Source organism: Bos indicus x Bos taurus, chromosome 12, assembly GCF_003369695.1.
Source record: "Bos indicus x Bos taurus breed Angus x Brahman F1 hybrid chromosome 12, Bos_hybrid_MaternalHap_v2.0, whole genome shotgun sequence".
Lineage (NCBI taxonomy): Eukaryota > Metazoa > Chordata > Mammalia > Artiodactyla > Bovidae > Bos > Bos indicus x Bos taurus.
This window is the reverse complement of record NC_040087.1, coordinates 27,120,439-27,147,057: the sequence shown is the minus strand read 5'-3', so window position 1 is coordinate 27,147,057 and position 26,619 is coordinate 27,120,439. Positions and strand designations below refer to the sequence as shown.

Here is a 26,619-nt window from a genome sequence, read left to right as displayed (position 1 = left end):
CAGGCTAGTGTTTCTCAAAGTTTAATGTATATAAAAATCACCTAAGGATCTTATTAAAATAAAGACAAGAAGGATGGGTGAGGCCTGAGCATCTGTGTTTCTAATTAGCTGCTAGGCATTGCAGACGTTGCTCATTCAAGTACCAAACTTTGAGTGGCAAGGATAGAGTGAAGCCTTAAGTAAATGTCTAAGTAAACACTTCTCTCTCTGAATACAAGTGTGGGTCCTCTTCCATTTCCTTTTTGGTTCTCTGCCAGAATCTTCTATGAAAGCCCAGGTAATAGAGCAAAGTCCTTGAAGACAAAGACCACAAGTCCTTCCTCCTTGGGTCTCTACTCCAGGGTCTAGCACAGCGTTCTGACATACTGACACATAACAATCGTTCCACAAGCTGTCTACAACTATAATGACAGTTAATAGGTTATTTTATCACAAGAACTTCACAGACATAGTGCTGAGGGGCTGCAGATAGGACCTTGAAAGCGGGGGACTGTTTTTCCAGTTTCAGTTTGAGTCAGGTGTGGGTTAGCCACTGAGTCTAGCCAACAGGATGTGCCGTATGCTGCTCCAGACCCTGGCCCACAGGAACATTCCACGTGTGGTCCTGCATGGTCTGTTCCTCCATGGGCTTGATGCAGACCCGTGTAATGGCTGTGGAAGCCAGCTGGTGAAGATGGCAGAGACAAAAGAGGGAAGGAGTCTGTGACCCGGTATTACTGATTGGAAGAGAGCCACCTGCTGTTCAGAACCACTCATTTTTGGTCTTTCAATGGCACCCCACTCCAGTACTCTTGCCTGGAAAATCCCATGGACGGAGGAGCCTGGTAGGCTGCAGTCCATGGGGTCGCTAAGAGTCAGACATGACTGAGCGACTGCACTTTGACTTTTCACTTTCATGCATTGGAGAAGGAAATGGCAACCCACTCTAGTATTCTTGCCTAGAGAATCGCAGGGATGGGGCACCCTGGTGGCCTGCCATCTATGGGGTTGCACAGAGTCAGACACGACTGAAGTGACTTAGCAGCAGCAGCAGCAGCAACTAAAAAAGAAAAGTCTTGTCTTTTTTGAACCTTTATAGATTTGAGGGCCTGTTTGTATGGTAGATTGCTTATCCTACTTAAAGCAGTTGGAATTCTGTAATTTGGCAGAATGATGCATGATATTAGTGTCAGATCAGTGTTGCTTTTAAACTGGTTATGGTTTTCAATTTTGAGGGGAGGGATGCTTGTAAATATAAATTCCTGTTAAATTAGCTTTCTTTTTATATACCCACTTAAAAAGGTGTCTTAACCAGGCTAGTTGTATACCATAAAAACCATGTTCTTATTTGAATAGTTGCTGTTTTATTCAGAATTTTAAAAAACCCACTTTATTTAGAATGTATCTAGTTTTACCAGTGAAATGCAACATATAAATTGCAGATCTAATGTTTTTGTTACAATAATTAGTAGCAAAATTATGAGTAAATTTGAGATACTAAGGGTTCCTAGGGAAATATCTAAAATAGAGATGTTTTCAAACATGTAACCCACGAATAAACAGAACTGCTTTTTGAAACTATATTCTAGTGACTAACATTAAAAAGCACCATAGGAAAGGATATGATAATTCAAAGTCACCTCTCTGGGTAAGCAGTTTCTATAAAATGCAATCATTCCTCCAAGTTGGGAGTAGGAAGGATGAGGAATATAGCAGAATGTTTGAATAAAAATGTCAGACATAAAAAAAGTATAAGGAGTATAGGGAAAATCAAAAGGGTTCTGTTAGAAGTTATTACTAATCCTTGCAATTTTACTTATATAATCATATTGTTTATAATAAAAGCCTTTCATAATTATTGGCAGTAACATATATTGTCCAACTCTTAGAATAAATGAAACTAAGGGATTTCTGAGCCTTTTCATTCCAAAAATGGAACAGAGAAATTGATTTCCATATAACAGATTATTGTGTAAATAAATGTCAGATATGCTTTGCCTTACATCTGTGAGTATTATTTGTGGACAGGTTATTATTTATAGAAAACGTGATTTGTCTTAAAATATGAAAAATATAGGTAAGTGTGTTTTCTTATATTATACATTTTTGAAAAACAAACAAGCAAAACTGCATTAACCTACTGAACCAGAGTAAGAGTCTTTCAGATATTAGTTATCAGTTGCCAGGAATTCCTGATACTATGAGGCAGAGGATGTTGGCATTAATGGCCATCAAACAGACCCCTCCTTTCTTTTAGTCAAATGTTTCTGTTTCTGCCTTGACCAGAGTTTTCTCTCCCAGATCAAGCAGGGGGAAATAAATCAGATACTGCTATGATTTGAGTTTTCAATTTATTTCTTCTCTTTCTGAGGTTTGAACAAAATGTTACAAGGTGTAAGCAGAGTTTGCAAGCCAAGGAGGGAGGCTGAATCTGGCCTGTAGATGAGTTCTGTTGGTCTGGACAGTGTCCTTGTTTTTCTCAGGAGATTGTACAAAATCACTGTGGATGGTGATTGCAGCCATTGCTTGCTCCTTGAAGGAAAGTTATGACCAACCTAGGCAGCATATTAAAAAGCAGAGACATTATTTTGCCAACAAAGGTCCATCTAGTCAAGGCTATGGTTTTTCCAGTGGTCATGTATGGGTGTGAAAGTTGGACTGTGAAGAAAGCTGAGCGCCGAAAAATTAATGCTTTTGAACTGTGGTGTTGGAGGAGACTCTTGAGAATCCCTTGAACTGCAAGGAGATCCAACCAATTCATCCTAAAGGAGATCAGTCCTGGGTGTTCATTGGAGGGACTGATGTTGAAGCTGAAACTCCAATCCTTTGGCCACCTGATGTGAAGAGCTGACTCATTTGAAAAGACCCTGATGCTGGGAAAGATTGAGGGCAGGAGGAGAAGGGGATGACAGAGGATGAGATGGTTGGATGGCATCACTGACTCAATGCACATGGGTTTGGGTGTACTCCGGGAGTTGGTGTTGGACGGGGAGGCCTGGCGTACTGTGGTTCATGGGGTCGCAAAGAGTCGGACACAACTAAGCGACTGAACTGAACTGAACTGAACTGTACAAAAAAGAAATCTGGCCTGGAGCTTCTTTCAAAACATTAAAGTTCTATCATTAATGGTTCAAGATCCTGTTTGTGGGTGATAAAGTGAAGCTGAGGGGCTGCCACTCCCTTTTGGTGGGAAGAAACTTCCTGCCTTCTCTCCCTGTTTTATTCTCCCAAAGCGTAGATCTTGCACTTGCCTGTCTATACCATGCTAGCATTTTAGTTTGTAACTCCTATAAAGAGGAATGTAGAGGATATATGGAAATCAGGAAGAACACATCAAATAATATCAGTTAATGAGCTACTGTGATTACAGGAAAAGCATAATAATGCTGTTAAATTATTTTATCTAGTTAATAAAATATAATAATTAATTTCTGAGAGAAAAAAACAAATCTATATTTTCCAAAAACAGTGTTGCAATAAACTGACCTAAAGCTGACTGGCAGGCATCCTAGACTATCATCTCCACATCCCAGTTGCTAAAACCAACATTCGCTGGTATGCTGTTCCATTTTGTAGAAATATCTCAAAAACTGGGAAGTTTAGGAACTGATAAAGATCATGGTAAAAGAAGGAGTTTCACACAAAAATGTGAATTCTTTAAAGACAGGGAATTCTTCCTTTTGGCAAAAATACAGATAAAAGTGGAAGGTGAAAAGAGTGTTAGGGCTTGCAGGGCCCTTAGGAGTTATGTAGCCCAGCCTTTAATTTTGCAATTGAATCCATTCACCCAGAATCAAACTAGGAGCTAAGATGAAGTCAGGGGTAAGGTGAAGCCATGACCTGAGGCCCAGCAGAGAGCTTTTCATCACTGAGAAGATCCCTGGGGAGACTGCTCGGGGTTTTAGAACCATTTGGATGTTTGAGTTGAGAAGAATCAGCTTAATCCTATTACCTTACCTGTGAGGAGGTAACTGGAGATGATTCAGGACATAGGCCAGAAAGATCCTCATTAAAACCAGGAGGACCACTCAGCGCAGTCTCTTCCTTGGCCTGTTCAGCCTCTTCTCATGCTTTTCTCCTCCGTGTTCACTCCTCTTTGGCAGAATAAGTGTTTCAGTATACCCCGGAAGCTTCCCTATTCAGGGCCCATGCAATACACTCTTCTCCCTTTCTGGCTCATTCCACTGCTCAAGCTTCATCCTAAATGTTACTTTCCCAAAGAAACCTTTCCTGACCTACCTGATTAGGTGGGTCTACCTAGAAGTCCCATTCAAAACTGTTAGCAAAAGAAATAACTTCACTTTGTTTGGCATTAGAGGCTAGTACATTCTTTGGGGTCACTTTGTTTTAATCACTGTATTGACTTAAACTTTACTTTTCAAATTATATAATGAAAATGTTAAAGGTTCCACAGTGCTTGTTATGCAAAATAGGATCCCTGTTCTGATCTCTGCTCAAACACCTTATTTCTGCTTCCCAGAAAAAAACACTTTCAACTCTGTGTGTGTGTGCATGTGTGTGTATGTGTGCATGTGCATGTGTGTGTGTGCGTGTGCATGTGTGTGTGTGCATGTGCATGTGTGTGTTGGTGTTAACTCTATATTTCTTAATAATATATATTGCAGTTTCTTGATTTTGAAAATTTAGCTGCTGATTGCCTACTATAGAAAGTGAAGTCATATCTCTTTTACATCCCTCCCTTCTCACACCTAGACACACTTCCCCTCCCAGTGCACTTATATCATAATTTCTGGTTAGATAAGTATATGGTGTTCTTACTATTCTGAATTTGTTATGCACAATTGAGCCACATGATAAAATGCTATAACATTTCCTTTTTTCAGAGACTACATATTCCTTTTATATAACTTTCATGTTCCCGGTTCTTGGTAACTGTCCTGTTTTCTCTTTGGTTAGTTTTTAGTGTACTTCTTGCTAATTTATTCCCAGACTCTCTTGCATATGTATAAATCTCATCTCAGGATGTGTGAGCACATCAGATACTGATTTCATCTTCTGGGGATAGCCATCCTCCTGCTCCAGTCTAAATAGCTCGTTTACCACACTGGCTCTGCCACTGTTGCCTGGAACTTTCCTGCACTGTTGTGTACAATGCCCTCTTGCTCTCTTCTACTGTGGGATCTCCTGATTTCTAGGTTCCTCTCCCAGAGGTTACAGATTACTCATTTCTAAAACATTAGGATGAAGTAATATCAGTGACAAGAGCCATAGAACCTCAAAGGAATAAAGGCACTGCCTCCTTTTTACACTAGATATTTAATCACATTTTGTGTTTTTAAAGTTGTAGTTGTTTTTTTTTTATGCCATTTCATGTAAAATAAATCTTCCCTTTTAACAGCTATGAGTGACTATTTTTAGTTGTAATATATTACCTTTCAGGAAGGTAGCAAGGGCAACTGAAGATATGTTAAATATATATCACCATCAAATCATGTGGATAAAAGTGCTTTTTCGCTTTTGAAATTACAGCTTCATATATAAAGGATTGAGTAACATGGGTGACAGGTTTGTAATGTGCTCAAGTGGGACAATTTATATTTTATGATTCCTAAGATCAAAGAGATGAAATGTACAGTATTCAAATATGGGCTTAAATACTTGTAACTAGCAATCCCAAATGGAATCTTAGTTAAGATTTGTAAAACAGTATGCACTAAACATCTTTTCAAAATAATATGCCCTAAGTGTTAGTTGCTCAGTCATGTCTGACTCTTTGCGACCCTTTAGACTGTAGCCCACCAGGCTCTTCTGTCCATGGGATTCTCCAGGCAAGAATACTGGAGTGGGTTGCCATTTCCTCCTCCAATATGCACTAAACTACAGTAAAATTAAGAACTTCTGTTCATCAAAAGAAACCATTAAGAGCGTTCAAAGCCAAGTTACACATAGAAAAAGATATCTACAATACATATGTTTGAAAATAAGTCATTAAGAGACAAACTAGTAAAAAAAAAAAAAAAAACACAAAACCTTGAATAGCATTTTACAAAATAATATTCTGATATCCAGTAGGCATGTGATAAAATGTTCAATACCATTACTTATTCCTCTATAAACCCACCAGAATGGCAAAAATTAAAAAGGCTTACTGGTTGATGAGGATGTGGAGGTACTGTAACCTCAGTGTATTGCTGGTGGGAACATAAAGTGACACAACTGTCATGAAAAACACTGAGGGGGCTACTCAACAAATTAAACATGGAATTACCATATACTGTAGTAATTCCACTTCTGGCCATTTGCCCCAGACAATCTGGAATCAGAAGCTTGAACAGATATTTGCACACTAATGTTCATAGTAGCATCATTCACAGAAGCCAAAAGATTAAAACAACCCAAATGTCTATTGATGGATAAGTAGATAAATAAATTATGGTATATACCTACAATGGAATGTTATTCAGCTTTGAAAAAATGAAATTCTGATACATGTTACAACATTGATGAACTTTAAAGGTATGAAAGTACGTAAAATAAACCAAACATGAAAAGATAAATACTATATGGCTCCACTTATAAAGGTACCCAGATTAGTCAAATTTATAGAGAACATAAAGTAGAATGCTGATTGCCATAGCCTGGGGATTACCAGCACAGGGAGTTACTTTTAATATGTGCAGAATTGCAGTTTGGGATGATGAAAAATTTCTGGAGACAGATAATAATGATGATTGTACAACAATGTGAATAAATATATTTAATGCTACTGAATTGTACACTTAAAAATAGCTCAAGTTCATTAATACCTGTGTTCTTGGAGCATAAGTGGATGAGGAAACAGATAATGGATAAGAAAAAAATGGTCAGATTCTTGTCCTTTGACAGCATGGGCACAAACAGGGTCCTACTTAGTACATAGGCCCAGTACAGAACTGTGTATTGTGAATTACCATCCTCAGGGGAGAAAACCTCAACCAGTAGGGTATAAGAACGTCTCCCCAGCCCACCTAAATAGATGATTCAAAGATATACTCTATACATTCCTCAAAAAGTCTCCAGAGGGGTCAAGCTCCAGTTGCTCCTCGAAGTGATCTTGATAATACAGGGTGCTCTGGCTTTACGTTCTCCTCTGTTTCACTTTTCTCAATCTCTCACTGATGATCCATTTGATCTTCTCCTGCATAAATTACCCACTTTGTTTGGGGGAGAGGGTGGATCACTCTGGCCTAAGATGAAGGAACTTGGTTTCCTACTATCAAGGGCCTCAACTGTCCCCTAGAGCCTCAAAACCCTCCTCTGGATTTTCTGCTTCGAACTGGCCAATGAACAGAGAAAGTATGCAGGAGGACCCAGGAGTTTAAATTGGATAGGAATGGAGGTAGGACTCATCATTGCAGACCTGCTTTCTATTGGCCAGAACTCAGTCACAGAATTCCACTAATTTCTGAGGAAGCTGGAGAAAGCATCCCTGTCTCCTCAGGAGGAACAGGAAAGAGGTTTGGTGAATACAGAGCATTGTCTCTGCCACAATTTACTATGAATTTTCCATTCATAATCTCTTCAAAATTTTCTCTTAGTATTTAATTTTATTTCTAAAGTGCAGAAAGGGATCTGCCTATTAATTCTGTGTTAAATGAGGGAATGGAATTATAACATGCTTTATTATAAGTTCTATTTACCAATTATAATTGATCATTGACCATAATCAGAGAAAAGTATAAGAAAAAGGGTCAGAACTTTCTCATTTTTATTAATAGAGGCCGGACACCAGCAAATTTTTCTGGGTATGCTCTCTGAAAAAGAAGGTCCAAATCTGTCCAAGTATATGAAAAAAGAAGAAAACTCATAAGCACAGCGGTAAAGCCAAAGTTACATATATCCTTTTATGCCCTGAACTGGTCTCTCAGCTTCTTGCAACCATGAAATTTCTTCCTCTTTAAAGAAACAAAATTAGATCCAGCCTTAAGAACCTTACTCCTGATTCTGGCAAGAACCAGCTACAGGTTTGCCCCAGAGAAGTGCACTGGGCTGAAATCCTACGTGGAAAGGTCTTGAGGTGGATGTCTCATAGGTTGTTTCAGAAGTTTTTTGCGAATAGACTGTGTCTTTTACTTCATGTTGTTATTAATTGTGCCGAGTAATTTCCTGCACATATGAATAATTCAGTAAATATGATGATTCAGAGAATACAGTCAATTCTTGTGTCATAAATGAATGAGAGGGGGGACCTTGATAGAAGGTTATTACACATATTGGAAATTAATTTCTGTCCCGTTGCAGTATTTAGGATTCTGAACAATATGTAAAGTAAAAGTGTAAGTTAAACATGTAATTAAAATTACATACATCGAGAGAAGTGTATTTAAGAGGTGCAGTTTGCGTTGTCCCATTTCTGTAGCTTTTTCACGACCTTTTAGATTCCTTAGCTTTAAATCCATTAAGAATCTTGAGGAATGGAGGTCAGGAAACGTAATGAAGATTACATCTTAATTTTAGCGGTTTACTCAATAGAGCTTGTTTTGGTCCCTGCCACGTGAGACAAGTCCCAAGCCGGATATATTCTGGTGCCAAATACAGAACTCCACAAGGTAAATAGTTGTTAGGTTTCGATGGAAGGAACGAGTGAATGAATGAACGAATGAAATGAGTTCAGAATGGTGGTGTCTCTGAAGTACCCAGATTTGACTCCTAGAGTATCAGAGACAATTTTCCAGTTTTGCTTAATAATTCCTGTACTATGATAAGGGTGGGAGCAAAGAATAAATTATTAAATGAAACAATGAACATTAATAAATAGGCGGTTCCGACATTGCGACCAATTTTGTCCAAACTAGGCTTCCGTAGTCTTTCCGTGCCTAGCTACGCGAACACGCCGGTAGTGATGTCGCGAGATTTGAAGCTCGCGGGAAAACTTGTTTGCGGGTCTGTGAGGGGGGCGCGCGCGCGGGGCATTCGAGTGTCTGACCCTGGGAACTCGGGCTGGAATGAGCCTCTGGGTGGACAAATACCGGCCCTGCTCCTTGGGACAGCTAGACTATCACAAGGAGCAGGCGGCCCAGCTGCGCAACCTGGTGAGTCGGCGGGACGAGGCGGAAAGAGCCGGGGGAGGGGAGGTGCGCCACTCGGAGGTTTCGCGCCCCTCAAGAGCGGAGCTTCGCCCTCCGGCTTTAGAAGGTGTCAAGTGCTGTGGAGAAAAGTAAAACAGGGACGGGGACAGAGTGTGGGGCCGGGGACTGTGCTTGCAAACAAAGAAAGTCTCCTTGAGAACTGTCCTCTTTGATTTTCTTAACCATGGGATATATTTTATTTCCTTTGTCCCGTTTTTTATTGTATAGGTTTTGGAATAAATATTTGGACAGAGATTTAATATGTTAGTCTTGAGTTAATAGATTTGCTTTTCAAATGTATTCACCTGTTTACGTTTTAATCTTCAACTTAATAAAACAGAAACACTTGGAGCATAACTTTTATTTTTGCTGGGATCGAAATTTAAAAAATGAAGGCTGTATTTGTGGAGCACCTCCTTTTTCCATGCACTGTATTAGGTGAATAGTTCCTTTCCTTGACACTTTATTCTTTCAGTGCCAGCGATAGATAAGTTTGTAAAGTATTAAAGTTTACTTAACAGCACTTCTGTTGATACTTCTTTATTTTTAAATGGTTATTTATAAAATTACACTCCACAAGATTTTATGCTTTTCAGAAGGTTAAGGTCTGTGTCTTGTCCTCTTTATAACCTTCACAGCACTGACCCCCAGGCCTGACTTGAGCATCAGAATCACCTGTGAACATATTTAAAACACATAGTGTAGTTCTGTAATACAGAACTGTCAGCATCCTACTCCATTCTTTTGCTCTTAACTTGTGAGATTACACAGACCTGACTTCCAGCTCCCTGCATCTGCACTTGCTGGAGGCTTTTTCTTGCTGACACCACTAAGCAGATTTGAAATGCCAGGGAATTAACACCTTATCCCCCATTTTCTTTCCCAAACTAGCAAAGGTTTGAGGAGAGGTAATGTATCATACTGCAGCTTCCCCATTCCTTGGGTGGTTTAATACTGTAATGTATTTTCACACTGGCTTCAGGTGTATCCCCAGCAGGATCAAGCTCCAGATGTCCAGAGTGGTTTTTAAGTTGATAACACTTGTTGGCTACCTTCTTTTCCCCACTTTACTTTCCTTCTCCCCTACAAAGTTTTCCTTTACCTTCCAAATAAAACCAAATGCACTCATTTCTCATCCAAGGGACTCTTTGTAGAAGTGCAAACTATGGCAGTCATCACAGTCTCAGTTATTGAATCTTAATCTTGTGAATGGAGTCCTGGAATTAATCAGTCTTTTATTATAAGTATTTTTAAGCACATCTGATAGTCAGCCAGGTTTGGGATTTCTTGCTTTCTAGCATATAGTGTTGTATCTTACATGTACTGTGCTAGATATATAAGTTCAGTTCAGTCACTCAGTCGTGTCTGACTCTTTGCGACCCCATGAATTGCATCACGCCAGGCCTCCGTGTCCATCACCAACTCCCGGAGTTTACCCAAACTCATGTCCATTGAGTCGGTGATGCCATCCAGCCTATACAGCATTAATTCCAGGGGAATAATCGATTTCATAGTTAAAGATATGTCTGTCTCTATGTTCATTCACACACACGTGTTTTTGAACTTTCCTAGAGACAAAATATTTCATACATAGAAAGTAGTTTCTACATGTAGGAGCAGTGGCTTCTCTAGGGAAAATGCCTTATCCTTTTATTCCAGGTACAATGTGGTGACTTTCCTCATCTGTTAGTGTATGGACCATCAGGTGCTGGAAAAAAGACAAGAATTATGTGTATTCTACGTGAACTTTATGGTGTTGGAGTGGAAAAATTGAGAATTGAACATCAGACCATCACAGTAAGCATTTCAGTTTGAAACAGAAATATATATGATTACCTCCTTTAAAAACAATTTTTATGAGAAACACAGACACTATTCAATAATGTGTTATTAATAGTATGTGTTTATTTTTGTGTATTAGCATGGAACAGGCTGTGAAAGGGCATATGCAGATTGTTTATAATGATCTGCTGTTAGCTGGGGATAGTTTGGAGGTTTCTGGAGGTAAAGGAAAAAAGTGATCCACGAAAAACAAGATGTGTGATATGACCTAGTGTATATAAAAACATGTTTACCTGCACATTAAGAATGGGGCTAACATTAGTGGTGATTATCTAAAGTTTTATTTCTTTAATCATAAATTGTTTATATAATTAAAAAAAACAATGAAATACAGATAATAGGAGAAATAGCCAATAAACATTAAAAAAATAACTATTTCTTTGTCCACAGACTCCATCGAAAAAGAAAATTGAAATTAGCACTATTGCAAGCAATTACCACCTTGAAGTTAATCCTAGGTAAGTGGATACTACATAGAAATAAGCATTTTTAGAATAGTGGTGTTCAGACTTCTTTTTTTAAAGAGTAGAATGGTTTTTTGATATAAAATCATGTATCAGATCAGATCAGATCAGTCGCTCGGTCATGTCCCACTCTTTGCGACCCCATGAATCCCAGCACGCCAGGCCTCCCTGTCCATCACCAACTCCCAGAGTTTACTCAGACTCAAGTCCATCAAGTCAGTGATGCCATCCAGCCATCTCATCCTCTGTCGTCCCCTTCTCCTCTTGCCCCCAATCCCTCCCAGCATCAGAGTCTTTTCCAATGAGTCAACTCTTCGCATGAGGTGGCCAAAGTACTGGAGTTTCAGCTTTAGCATCATTCTTTCCAAAGAAATCCCAGGGCTGATCTCCGTATAGAGAGACAAAATATAAAACAAATGAAAATGAAGCTGCCCTGTGTGAAACAGGGAGCCTAGAACCTTTCCACTTTCCCTTCTCTCTGAGACCCCTCCCCCAAGTCAAAAATTTTTAATAATTAAGTTCTTGCTCTATAAAGCTCTGTGTGTTACACAAAGTACTTTGAATAGTCAGTAAATTTTTGTTATATTGACTTATTCAGAACTGGTGAGCAAAGTATGTCTAAAAAGTTTGTAAATGCCTGAGAAAATATTTTATAAAGTGATTTGGGTTACTCGTTCATTCTTTCCATTTTCTTTCAGTTTTTGGATTAGAGGGTATATTGATCTAATAATATTGAGAAGGACATGATGGCTGTTTAAGAAAATAAACTAAAGCTGATTTCTTTGCCCTCTTTTTCTGATTAAGAGTTCTTCTGTAGCGCTAATAGTCAATTGGAGATTAAGCTCTTTGTTTTTCAGGTGTTTGGAATTGACATTCAACCTAAATAACCAGGTGACTTATTTTGGTTTGTGAGGTACAGGGCTTAAGTGCTAAAGCAATGATATTGGTATAAATGATTGGTAATGCCTATAAATCAACAGCTTACAGAGTTCTGTTTTGTATCCTGAACTTCATTTGCTTATCCCATCCCCTTTCTAAGACCTTGAATCAACTCTGCTGATACTGGGAACAACTTGTCTAGGCTTGTTCTCTCACACACCTTTGCTAGTTTGGGGATAGAGAAGAAGAACACAGATCAAATTTGTTTTAACAAGTTATTTTTATATTTTGAGTAGTTGTAGGCAACTAAGAAATTAGCTGTGACTAGGTATTAACTTGGAGAAGGCAATGGCACCCCACTCCAGTACTCTTGCCTGGAAAATCCCATGGATGGAGGAGCCTGGTAGGCTGCAGTCCATGGGGTCTCTAAGAGTCGGACACGACTGAGCGACTTCACTTTCACTTTTCACTTTGGTGCATTGGAGAAGGAAATGGCAACCCACTCCAGTATTCTTGCCTGGAGAATCCCAGGGACGGCGGAGCCTAGTGGGCTGCCGTCTATGGGGTCGCACAGAGTCAGACACGACTGAAGCGACTTAGCAGCAGCAGGTATTAACTATAGTGGATACAGAAGTGTCAAAGTATTTGGTACTGTTAATAGCTATGTCTCTTTTTAAGTGGCTTACTCCTTGGATCTAAAGTTATGACCAACCTAGACAGGATATTAAAAAGCAGAGATATTACTTCGTCAACAAAGGTCCATCTAGTCAAGGCTGTGGTTTTTACAGTAGTCATGTATGGATGTGAGAGTTGGACTATAAAGAAGGCTGAGCGCCAAAGAATTGATGCTTTTGAAGTGTGGTGTTGGAGAAGACTCTTGAGAGTCCCTTGGACTGCAAGTATATCCAACCAGTCCATCCTAAAGATCAGTCCTGGGTGTTCATTGGAAGGACTGATGTTGAAGCTGAAACTCCAATACTTTGGCCACCTGATGTGAAGAGCTGACTCATTTGAAAAGACCCTGATGCTGAGAAGGATTGAGGGCAGGAAGAGAAGGGGACAACAGAAAATGAGATGGTTGGATGGCATCACTGACTCAATTGACATGAGTTTGGGTACACTCTGGGAGTTGGTGATGGACAGGGAGGCCTGGTGTGCTGTGATTCATGGGGTCGCAAAGAGTTGGACACGACTGAGTGACTGAACCGAACTGAAACTTAAGAACATGTTTGGTGTTTTCAGTTATGTTAATCAAATTGTAGTTGAGTATAGGAGTATGTTTCAGTTTGGTTCAGTCGCTCAGTCGTGTCCGACTTTGTGACCCCATGAACCGCAGCACGCCAGGCCTCCCTGTCCATCACCAACTTCCAGAGTCCACCCAAATCCATGTCCATTGTGTCAGTGATGCCATCCAACCGTCTCATCCTCTGTCATCCCCCTCTCTTCCTGCCCTCAGTCTTTCCCAGCATTAGGGTCTTTTCAAATGAGTCAGCTCCTCTCATCAGGTGGCCAAAGTACTGGAGTTTCAGCTTCAGCAACAGTCCCTCCAGTGAACACCCAAGACTGATCTCCTTTAGGATGGACTGGTTGGATCTCCTTGCAGTCCAAGGGACTCTCAAGAGTCTTCTCCAACACCACAGTTCAAAAGCATCAATTCTTTGGCGCTCAACTTTCTTTATAGTCCCAACTCCCACATCCAAACATGACCACTGGAAAAACCATAGACTAGACAGACCTTTGTTGGCAGAGTTATGTCTCTGCTTTTTAATATCCTGTCTAGGTTGGTCATAACTTTTCTTCCAAGGAGCAAACATCTTTTAATTTCATGGCTTCAGTCACCACCTGCAGTGATTTTGGAGCTCAGAAAAATAAAGTCAGCCACTGTTTGCACTGTTTCCCCATCTGTTTGCCATGAAGTGATGGGACCGGGTGCCATGATCTTCGTTTTCTGAATGTTGAGCTTTAAGCCAACTTTTTCACTCTACTCTTTTACTTTCATCAAGAGGCTTTTTAGTTCCTCTTCACTTTCTGCCATAAGGGTGGTGTCATCTGCATATCTGAGGTTATTGATATTTCTCCCAGCAATCTTGATTCCACCTTGTGCTTCATCCAGCCCAGCGTTTCTCATGATGTACTTTGCATAGAAGTTAAATAAGCAGGGTGACAATATACAGCCTCGACATACTGCTTTTCCTAATTGGAACCAGTCTGTTGTTACATGTCCAGTTCTAACTGTGCTTCCTGACCTGTATACAGGTTTCTCAAGAGGCAGATCAGGTGGTCTGGTATTCCCATCTCTTTCAGAATTTTCCACAGTTCATTGTGATCCACACAGTCATTAGTGATCCTAAAACACTTCAGTTTTAAAGTTTTGTGAATGTAGTGTCACTCAGTTTGCTTAAAATTTTAATCACTGAAGATCTTCAAGATTTTTCTTAGCTTACAAGTAAGGGTTAGTACTTATTAAATATTTGCATGTATATATTTACCACTACTTTTATTTTATATAGTGATGCTGGAAATAGCGATCGGGTAGTAATTCAGGAGATGTTGAAAACAGTGGCACAATCACAGCAACTTGAAACAAGCTCTCAAAAAGATTTTAAAGGTATGTGATATTTTTTTTATTTTGGATGAGGCAGGCACTTAAATTATAAGTAATGGGTATAAGAGGAAAATATAATGAGGAATGTAAATTCCAACCATTTAGCAAATATGTTATTAACCTGTTCTGTGCCAAGCACTATGCCACCTTTTTTTTTTTTTTTTAAATATGTAGAAGTGAAGAAGAGAAACATAAACTCTGTGCTCCAGGTATTTATAGTCTAATGGAGTTGAATTGTGTCAGAAAGAGAACTGTTTGTGCCACCTATTTGTTACTTTAGAATTAATAAAATATTTAGATTAGTAATGGAAAAAGAATTTTAAAAGGGAATTGCATGATTTACAAATAATGATTCTTTGAACAAAAGTTATATGTTCATTATTAAATATATTGCTAAACAAAAGAAAATTCAAATCAGCTGTAATCCCACCATCCAGAGACCATTACTTTTAACATTTCCAGTGTTTTGTACATAACACCATATATTTTTACAACAAATTTTCTGATATATATGCCAATATTTAATGTTTTTGACATATTTTGCCAAAATCTTCATTTGAAAAAAGATATAGATTTGTGCTACTGCCAGCAGTATTTAGGAATGCCCATTTCTGTCTAACATTTATTATTTTTAATCCTTGTCAGATTTAGTGGAGAAAATAAGCTGTACTTTTTCTTTAGTGGATGTGATAATTTAACTTTTTTTCATTGCTCATTTTACTGTTGTGTGAATCATCTTACGTATTCCAGCCTATTTCTTATCTTTTCTCCTTAAACTGTACATTTCAAAATCAAAAATTTTTTTTTTCAAATATTCTTTGTGGTCTTATAATTTTTCTTCTTAGTTCTCATTATTATCTTACTGGATCATCTAATGAAACTGCTTTGTATTTCTGGAGTAATCCTCACTACAGTTTTTAAAATATTGTGCTGTTTTCTGCCTAGCAATTATTTAGTTTTGCATTATTTTTTTACTGCTATCCTGTCAGATATTGTGATTGATCTCCTTATTTTTATTTATTCTATTCAGTTTGTGTTCGATTTCCAGAATTTGTCATTGGGAATCATTGTCTTGGAAGAGAGCTTCATTTTGTTATTTTTAGTCCACTGGTCTGTCAGATCTTATTGCATCAAGGTCCCTTAGCTCTTGTTCATGAATTGAACCCTATGGATGCTGTTCTCAGATTGGCTCATATATTCAGTGTGCTTTTGTGGGTGATTTAAGGTTCTCCTGTTCTGAAGATATCAAAAAACTGGTGGATCCTAGCCACACGTAGTTTCTTGTTCTCACTTACTTATATTTAGGGTTCTTGGGGACAGCTTGTCACCTAGTTTCAATGTAAATGTTGTCTTGGATCTTGGAATCTGTTCTTTTATGGGAGAGATTCAAATGCTGCACTGCTATCACTGTCATCTTCTTGAAGTAATTTAATACAATGCTGGATTCAGTCCCTGCATACTGAATTTCTCAAACACTTTAAGGCCAATCCTTGATTATGACCAGGTAGAATCTTATTATACAAGTAACCAGATATCTTTATCCCTTATTTGCTACATCTGTTGTGACAGTGTTTTCCAAAGTATATTCCTTAGAATGCTAAGATTTTGTACAGAAGTACACACCTGAGTGAAATATTTTGGGTAAATGCAGCACACTATATCCTTGTCTTGGTGATTTTTACTGCATATAAGTATAAAAAGACTACAGTAGATTCTGCAACAAAATAACCTCTTTAGCTTCATTATCTTAGTGTTTGATCTTAGATTTTTTTTTAGTATAAATTTATTTATTTTAATTGGAGGCTAATTACTTTACAATATTGTATTGGTTTTGCCATACATTGACATGAGTCTTCCACGGGTATACATGTGTTCCCTATCCTGAACCCCCCTCCCATCTCCGTCCCCATACCATCCCTCTGGGTCATCCCAGTGCTTCAGCCCCGAGCATCCTGTATCATGCATCGAACCTGGACTGGCGATTCGTTTCACATATGATATTATACATGTTTTAATGTCATTCTCCCAAATCATCCCACCCTCACCCTCTCCCACAGAGTCCAAAAGACTGTTCTATACATCTGTGTCTCTTTTGCTGTCTCGCATACAGGGTTATCATTACCATCTTTCTAAATTCCATATATATGCATTAGTATACCGTATTGGTGTTTTTCTTTCTGGTTTACTTCACTCTGTATACACTAATAATGAGAAAATAGAGAAATTAAGGAAACAATTCCATTCACCATTGCAATGAAAAGAATAAAATACTTAGGAATATATCTACCTAAAGAAACAAAGACTTATATATAGAAAACTATAAAACACTGGTGAAAGAAATCAAAGAGGACACTAATTGATGGAGAAATACACCGTGTTCGTGGATCAGAAGAATCAATATAGTGAAAATGAGTATACTACTCAAAGCAATCTATAGATTCAATGCAATCCCTATCAAGCTACCAACAGTATTTTTCTCAGAGCTAGAACAAATAATTTCACAGTTTGTGTGGAAATACAAAAAACCTTGAATAACCAAAGCAATCTTGAGAAAGAAGAATGGAACTAGAGAAATCAACCTGCCTGACTTCAGGCTCTACTACAAAGCCACAGTCATCAAGACAGTATGGTACTGGCACAAAGACAGAAATATAGATCAGTGGAACAGAATAGAAAGCCCAGAGGTAAATCCATGCACCTGTGAACACCGTATCTTTGACAAAGGAGGCAAGAATATACAATGGAGAAAAGACAATCTCTATAACAAGCAGTGCTGGAAAAACTGGTCAAACACTTGTAAAAGAATGAAACTAGAACACTTTCTAACACCATACACAAAAATAAACTCAAAATGGATTAAAGATCTAAACGTAAGACCAGAAACTATAAAACTCCTAGAGGAGAACATAGGCAAAAGACTCTCTGACATAAATCACAGCAGGATCCTCCATGACCCACCTCCCAGAATATTGGAAATGAAAGCAAAAATAAATGGGACCTAATTAAAAGCTTCTGCACAACAAAGGAAACTATAAGCAAGGTGAAAAGACAGCCTTCAGAATGGGAGAAAATAATAGCAAATGAAGCAACTGACAAAGAATTAATCTCAAAAATATACAAGCAACTCCTGCAACTCAATTCCAGAAAAATTAACAACCCAATCAAAAAATGGGCCAAAGAACTAAACAGACATTTCTCCAAAGAAGACATACAGATGGCTAACAAACACATGAAAAGATGCTCAACATCACTCATTATCAGAGAAATACAAATCAAAGCCACAATGAAGTACCATTTCACGCCAGTCAGAATGGCTGCTATCCAAAAGTCTACAAGCAATAAATGCTGGAGAGGGTGTGGAGAAAAGGGAACCCTCTTACACTGTTGGTGGGAATGCAAACTAGTACAGCCACTATGGAGAACAGTGTGGAGGTTCCTTAAAAAACTGGAAATAGAGCTGCCATACGACCCAGCAATCCCACTGCTGGGCATACATACTGAGGAGACCAGAATTGAAAGAGACACATGTACCCCAGTGTTCATCGCAGCACTGTTTATAATAGCCAGGACATGGAAGCAACCTAGATGTCCATCAGCAGACGAATGGATAAGAAAGCTGTGGTACATATACACAATGGAGTATTACTCAGCCATATACATTTGAATCAGTTCTAATGAGGTGGATGAAACTGGAGCCTATTATACAGATTGAAGTAAGCTAGAATTTTTTTTTAATAAAAATAAATTCTACCATACCTATAACTTTTGTATGTCTTCTCCAAAGGGAAAAGTAGTATATTAGGCTTACTGTTTAGGATTTCACTCTGAATAATGAGAAAGATAAATACTCAAAAGTTTGTTTTGTTTCTCCTTCACTCAGTTGTGTTATTGACAGAAGTTGACAAACTCACTAAAGATGCTCAACATGCCTTGCGCAGAACCATGGAAAAGTATATGTCCACCTGCAGATTGATCTTGTGTTGCAATTCTACGTCTAAAGTGATACCACCTATTCGTAGTAGGTGCCTTGCAGTTCGTGTGCCTGCTCCCAGCATTGAAGATGTAAGTCAAGTTAAATTTTTCAGAAGAATTCAGTTCAGATTCCATGCATACTGTGTGTACATCCCTATTGTGTTTGTTCTTGTAAAAACGTAGTGAACTATGTCAGCAATTCAGAAATAGCTATGGCCTAGGTGCTAACTCAAACCATTATAGTAGTAAATACTAGATATCAGTATATAGAAAATGTTCTTTTCTTTAAATCATCTTTTTCTTTAAATAGGTAGTAATTGTGGATTTTATAAAACTAAGGGAAAGCTAGTTATTTAGTGGCTTCTACCTCAACCTGACTTAACTGGCTTATAGAGGAGACTTGAATATTTAGGAAATAGATTTTTCAAGAAGATGATTTGGGAATTCCTAGTCCCTAGTTCAGAGACCAAAGTTAGTTTGAATCAACATAAAGTGTATTTTTTTTTTTTTTTCCTTTATCATTCTTAATGCTGCTGCTATGGCTAAGTTGCTTCAGTCATAGCATTCTTAACAGCTATCAGTAAAAATGCCAGTTTCTCACAATAAGCAAGTTTCTGCTGTTAATAGGTTTGGGGTGATTTTATGCAAAGTAGGGATAATAAGTGACATTGTATTGTGAGTTTCACTTGTAAAGATTTTGAGAGTTTTAGAGTTTAAAATGTTTATAAAGCAGCAGGACCACCAGGTTATGTCTCTCCCATGAGTACCATTCACATCTTGGTGCCTGAGTTGTGTCCAGTTAGGCTTGTACAGCTCAACTTGGCAGCCTTGTGAGCAGTGTTTTTGTCACCAACCTGTGGCCCTTTGTCTCCAACTCCCTGCTGCCTTGAGGCTGGCAGGTATGGAAGTGGGACCAGATCTTTCTCCAGGTGCCCATCTAGTTACTGACTGTACCTGATAGCTAGGTTAGACCCCTGGCTTCCTGCTGAAGGAACAGTGGATTAGGGTAGGGTAGTGACCAAAAAGGAAATGGCAACCCACTCCAGTGTTCTTGCCTGGAGAATCCCAGGGACGGGGGAGCCTGGTGGGCTGCTGTCTATGGGGTCGCACAGAGTCGGACACGACTGAAGTGACTTAGCAATAGCAGCAGTGACCAAAAAAAGAAAGGTTGGAGTTCTGTAACAATATTCTTAACAGAAATTGTCTCAGCATGCAGTTTGGCAGATTGCTCATTTTTGTTACTTTATTATTTTATTTGTAGATTTGCCATGTGTTATCTACTGTGTGTAAGAAGGAGGGTCTAAATCTTCCTCCACAACTGGCTCATAGACTTGCCGAGAAGTCCTGCAGAAATCTCAGAAAAGCTCTGCTTATGTGTGAAGCCTGCAGAGTGCAACAGTGAGTAAAAGGGGTCAGTTACTACGGGAATCATGTTGTGATATAAACCACTTTCGTTTAATTTATTGTGTTCTCTTTTTGTCATGTAGATATCCTTTTACTGCAGATCAAGAAATCCCTGAAACAGATTGGGAGGTGTATCTGAGGGAGACTGCCAATGCTATTGTCAGTCAACAAACTCCACAGAGGTAACCGCTATAAAAGATCACCATAAAAGTTTGATCACTGAGACAGTACAGATATTCTAAGTTGTAGATTAGCTGTTTTATACTGATACCATGCCATGTAGCATTATAATTAAATTTAAATTATAAAATACTATACTTCTAAAGAAAAAGTAGAGTTTTAGACATTTAATGGTTCAGAATAGTTGGTGTATGATATCATGGCTTTTAAGAAGCTACTGGCATGCAAGTATGGAACTTACACATAAATTGAAACAAATTTTGGAAGTTTAAGGTTTTTTTTCCCCCTCAGAATCTTGGATGATTTAATATTAATGCATAGCATGATGTGTCTAGCTTTCTAATATTGAAGATAACACTGTATAACTTTGTAATTGATGTGTTATAGAAAGACACTAGACTGTGTGTAGACTTCCAAGTTCTTCTAATTTTTAGCTAAGTGTCCTTAAGCAGGTAACTTTATAAACTTAGAGCTTCAGCTTTTTCATTTGTATAATGAAGAGAGATTGTGTGATAGTGGTTTGAGAACTAGAAGACTCCGAGCTCATGTGTGGTGATAGGCTCCATTAAGAATAATACTGTGTATGTGCCGTCAGTATGTAGGAAGTATTTTGTGCATATCTGCTGCACAGATGTTTCTGTTTGCTTCTTGGGTCTCTTATTCAGTAGTAGACCACACTGAAAGTACTTCAACCATAGCCGGTTGGATTTGTTATGACTTTGATTGAGGAGGGCAATGGGCTCTTCTCCAAATCAAGAGTGACAGTCTTAAGGCTTGGTACTTTTGGAAAGTCTGGTGAAGGTTGTGTAAGCTCACTGAGACACAGTCTCCTACTTTTTTTGCCTGTCTGAAATGAGAAACCCATCTTTGGACTTTAGAGAGGGTTATTGATTATTTTAGAAAACAGACTAGATTGAGTGCAGCCACTGAAATGTAAGCTTCCTTGGTTTACGTGAACATAATTGGGAGAAGGAATATACTGTGTTTCTCCTTTTGGGTGGTATATCTGAGAATTGTTATTTTTATAAGAAATTCTCCAAAGGAAATTGCAATATGTACTGTTGGACAACCATAATAGATTAGAGGAGGTGAATGGTCATAGAAAATCGGTACTTGATATTTTATCAAAGTTTGCATTGAATTCCTCTTCATCTATTTTAGTTGAAGAAATAGTTTTCGAAAAGTGCCAGATGTTTTAAGTAGATTCTTGAGAAAAGAAACCTTGACTTTAGGATAAAGTGTGCATTCCATTTTGTAAATACTGTCAGGTAGTGAAGAAATCTCAAGTTTTAAGGAAATAAAATTCAAATGAAGCATGTCTTAGGAGCTTTTTACTTTCATAAAATATTTCCACACCAAAGGTGACTTTTCTTGTTTTTGTTCTGATTTTAAAGAAGAAAAATTGATGATAATAGTTGAACTTTCCCGCTCTTAAGGAGATTTAGGTACAGATGTTGCAATATTTGACATTATTAAATGTATTTTTAAGACTTAAGTTGATTATTACTTTTCTTAATTCTGCTGCTGCTGCCCATTCCTCCAGTTTCCAAACAAATTTTGACAGCTCATAAATGAATTTGTCCAGGAAGAAGTGCTGCTGTTCCCTATTTAGATTAACAGATTTGGGATTTGATGGCATTGTGTCTTTAAAACAAAATATTCCTCTTAATTTCCGAAAGCCTTGAAGCTGTCCAGAAATACTAGGATGGCCAGTGTCATTTTGAACATTGGTCCGCACAGTACCAATGACTCCTGATTTTTGACCCTGTAGTCTAGCTGTAATATTTATAGTCTTGATTCTTTTTTTGATACATGTTAGGAAATTTCTTATTTTCTAATGTGATATGTGTCTGTGATATGTGCTCAGAGTGTCCAACTTTTTTTGACCCTGTAGACTGTAGCCCCGCAAGCTTCTCTGTCCGTGGAATTTTCTAGGCAAGAATAATGGAGTGAGTTGCCATTTCCTTCTCCAGGGGATCTTCCTGACCCAGGGATCTGAACCTGCATCTCTTGCATCTCCTGCCTTTGCAGGCAGGTTCTCTGCTCCACCTTTCTCATGTGACTAGCAGCTTACATATGATGAGCAATTATTATGCTGACATTTACACTATTTCATTTAATTCAAATAACAGTCCTATGAGGAATGCATTATTACCATCTTACAGATAGAAAACTGATTCTTAGCAAGATTGTTGCTTTTTTTCAGGGACATTTGGTTAGTAAGAGGCAGAGGCAGTTCTAGAATACCATGTTTCTCTGATAGAATAATTTGTACTCATTATCACTTGTAACCTCCAAGAGATAATGACACCGGCTTAATAATGAATATATTAATGTTTTAGAAATGAAATCATATTAGAAATGAACTCAGACTAAGAGAAGCATGAGAACATGTGTGAGATGCACACAGTATTGTTAGAGTACAGTTTTATACGTAAATATATTGTGAATCAGCTTTTTAGAAATAAGCTATATGCATTATTAAAATAATTTCATATCATCTGTCATTTATACGTTAAGAATCAGATTTTATTTGGGGTATATACTGTCATGTCCAAGAGACATTAAGGCCTTTGGAATCAGACTTGAGGTAATGCTGCTTCAACTATATAAGTTTTGCTGGAAGCTTAACCTCTCTGAACTTCATGTTCTCTTCAGTGAAAGAGACTTGTGTTTGTGAGAAATAGTGTACTGCAGTGAACCTCATACAGATAAGAGATTAAATAGATGCTTTGGCAGACACTGGAAGGGTATGGGCTAAGACAGATTTGTGCTTAAATCATGGCTCTGCTATGGTCAACTTTGTCAGGTTATTTAAACCATCCGGGCCTTAGTTTTTTCTTTAAAAAAAAAAAATGGAGATAATGCCTCACCATAGCTGATATGGTGACTGAGTTAAATTATTGTCATAGTGTCTTGTGCATAGCAGTTGCTCGAAAAATGCTAGTCTTTTTTTTACTTTACTTAGTTTTATTGTGGTACAACTTCATACTCCTAGAATCTCAGGAAGGGGGTCTTAACTTCTGCTTTGAAGAAATCTTTTAAAAATCACTTCCCTGCTTGATCTGAAATATAGAACATAATGTGGTCTTATTTTGGTAAAGATTCAGAACAATATTTTTTCTTTAGGGGTAGGTAAGTATATTTAGAAAGATTAAGTTACTTTTGTAAATATAATTTGTCACTTTTCTTCTTGCTGTTTTAATATGTTACATGTGTATTTCCCTCATTAACCCTTTTTCTTCCTGAAAGTGTTATGAGAAGGGCCTAGAATTATGATCTTACAGAGCCCTCCAACAAATGGCCATATTCACTTAGCCAGCCTGGGTTTGTGCCCACCTGTACCCTCTTGTACTGCCCTTTCAATGACAAAACAGCTTTGTTTCTCTGCCATAATTTTTTTTTTTACTTTGCAGTTGAGATGATAACATGTTATATTCATGGTTATATTTTCTTTTCTTCTGTAATTAACTTATTATTTAATATTTTCATAACCATTTTCTCATTTCCTATGTATCATCTATCTGGAGAAGGAAAGAAAAATATTACTTGATGTATCATTAAAGTATATTAAAATTCGTGGTGTGAATAAGCTCAACCCTTACTATGCGTGAAGTCTTCTGTATTTTCAGTGTATATATATATAGATACTGTGTGGGTGTGCGTCTATATATGTAAATGAATATAAATGTTGTCTGACTTTAAGACAGTTCTATAATTTTATTTTAGAAAAATGAACTAAAGTTAGGAAAAGCTCCCATGTATGTATCTTAAATATGATAAGCCATTGAAGAAAATGTTTGTACTGGGATGTATAATTCTTAAAGTAAGATGGCACAGTAGGTATTTAGAAAAATGATCTCCTGTTTTCATTACAAAGTATTGTTTTGTTTTGTTCAGGCTCCTTGAAGTTCGTGGAAGACTGTATGAGCTTCTAACTCACTGTATTCCTCCTGAAATAATAATGAAGGTATTCTGATTTCAAATCTTGTACTGTCTATAACCATACAGTCTGGTTTGATTATGTGGTATCATGGCTTTTGCTGCACAAAGATATATTGTCAGTTCTTTCTGTCCAGCTCATTAGTTCAGCAGATACTCAGTCCAAATTGTATGGAGCTTGTAAGGTGTGCCAGTCACCGTTAGGAGTGTGTTGAAGGAAACAAGGGTGGGCCTCCTTCAGAGAAGTTACATTTTGGTGAAATGGAATGGGAAACAAGAAGCAAGAGGATTTCAGAATGGTCTAAGTATTATAAAGGCAGTGACCAGGTAAAATGATAAAAATGGAGGGCTGAGTTATGGAAGATCAGTGATGGCTTCTGTGGAAGGTATGTTTAATCTGAAACTTGAAGGATTGAAAGGTGGATCCATGCAAGTAGTCAGGGAATAGTATTAATATTTTAGACAGCAAGCCTCAGTGCACTTGAAAATTGAGGTTAAAGAAGGTGGTAGTGATTTGTGAGGGACGACTTTAGGTCTGGTCTAAACCTAATCAACTCTCTAGCTAGAAAGATATTGTAAATTGACTATTACATCTTAGGCAATACAAGACTTTTTATTTCTTTGTATTTATTAAAATTACATGAAAAAATTCAAAAGTGAAGATTCCCCCTTCTGTTTTCATAAGACCTCTTTTCAAGTCACACTGAATTGAGTCCATATATGTATGTTTCACGGAGAAGGCAGTGGCACCCCACTCCAGTACTGTTGCCCAGAAAATCCCATGGATGGAGGAGCCTGGTAGGCTGCAGTCCATGGGGTCGCTAAGAGTCAGACACGACTGAGCGACTTCACTTTCACTTTCCACTTTCATGCATTGGAGAAGGAAATGGCAACCCACTCCAGTGTTCTTGCCTGGAGAATCCCATGGACGGAGAAGCCTGGTAGGCTGCAGTCCATGGGGTCGCACAGAGTCGGACACGACTGAAGCGACGCAGCAATGTATGTTTCACAAAGCTTTAGTGTCTTTTACACTACTATGCTTTTTAAATTCAGCAGTGTAGTATGGATGCTGTTTCATGACAGATTTACCTCATTCTTTTTGGTACATGACTGGGATTTCATTGTATGACTATACCAGTTTTTTGGATATAACCCCTGTGTTACAACCTGAAGTGTTAGACTTCAGGTTGTCTACAGATTATTATAATTAATAATGTTACAGTAAGCATCTTTGTACTTAAATCTTTGCACCCTTGTAGATTTAAGTATTTGAGGTTGAAATATGATAGATAACTACCACATTTTTACTCTAGTATGTTCTTTTGGATAAAGTCTGATGGTCCATCAAAAATAAAAAGGAGAACATATCAGTATTTAAGTTTCACTTCCTTTTTGAATGAGACAAGTAAAGCGTGTTTAGCTAATATTTTTTTAATTATTACTTTTTAAAATTGCTATTTATCTTTCTTTAGGGCCTTCTCTCAGAACTTTTACATAATTGTGATGGACAACTGAAAGGAGAAGTGGCCCAGATGGCAGCTTACTATGAACATCGTCTACAACTGGGTAGCAAAGCCATTTATCACTTGGAAGCGTTTGTGGCCAAATTTATGGCACTTTATAAGAAGTTCATGGAGGATGGATTGGAAGGCATGATATTCTGACATCTCTCAGTAATTCTTCCTAATATTTCTCAATATCATCATTTATGTTCAGTTTATATTGGAAGAGCTACAGATAAAATAAACTAACATTGCTTAATTGTTATTTGTGTGTTTTTTTTTTTTTTTTGGAAGGGGGAAGGTAGTAATTCCTCTGAATTATTAATCATTATTCTCTGAGTTAAATAACTGCTCCTGTACTATTGAAGTGTATTGAAAGGATACAACTGGAAACTGTCGAGTCTAAGAACATGATTTTAATTTACTTTAAAAGTATGTTTTCCAAGTATGCAGTATTGATCCTCCCATTTCCATCCACTCTCTCCCCTGCTGAAGGAAATTTACCTAAAAAATCAGGGTTTGTTTTCTTACCTCCAGATAACCATTTTTGGCCACAGGTACATAAATTTTTGCTTGGCAAGTCATTATCTTTAATCATATTTTCCCTCAACCAAGAATTATATTTTTGCAGCATATATAGGAATTAATTTTGAATTATAATAGCATGGGTATGGAGAAAATTGCATGAACCATCTGTTAAAACTATAGAAATCCAGCTTTTAATTCAGTGATTCAGATTTGGTATAAGGTTGACTATTAAGAAATAAAGATCTTTTCATTAA

The 26,619-nt window shown here is 37.8% G+C and overlaps 1 protein-coding gene across 1 annotated transcript; it reads left to right on the top strand.

Annotated features, from left to right (window-relative positions):
* The first annotated feature begins 8,797 nt into the window (after nt 1–8,797).
* On the top strand, nt 8,798–26,102 carry RFC3 (replication factor C subunit 3). The gene is made up of 9 exons (XM_027557436.1): nt 8,798–9,011; nt 10,707–10,844; nt 11,280–11,347; nt 14,743–14,840; nt 18,718–18,899; nt 20,071–20,207; nt 20,297–20,395; nt 24,294–24,363; nt 25,808–26,102. The coding sequence occupies exons 1-9, from the start codon at nt 8,925–8,927 to the stop codon at nt 25,997–25,999; spliced, it is 1,071 nt and encodes a 356-aa protein (XP_027413237.1). The 5' UTR covers nt 8,798–8,924; the 3' UTR covers nt 26,000–26,102.
* Nucleotides 26,103–26,619: the final 517 nt, after the last annotated feature.

Bases quoted from the DNA above. Each gene is read 5' to 3' on its own strand.
- RFC3 (XM_027557436.1), top strand. From the start codon at position 8,925: ATGAGCCTCTGGGTGGACAAATACCGGCCCTGCTCCTTGGGACAGCTA. The intron at 11,348-14,742 runs GTAAGTGGATAC...TATTTTATATAG, and splicing joins CACCTTGAAGTTAATCCTAG to TGATGCTGGAAATAGCGATC. The intron at 20,396-24,293 runs GTAACCGCTATA...TGTTTTGTTCAG, and splicing joins AGTCAACAAACTCCACAGAG to GCTCCTTGAAGTTCGTGGAA.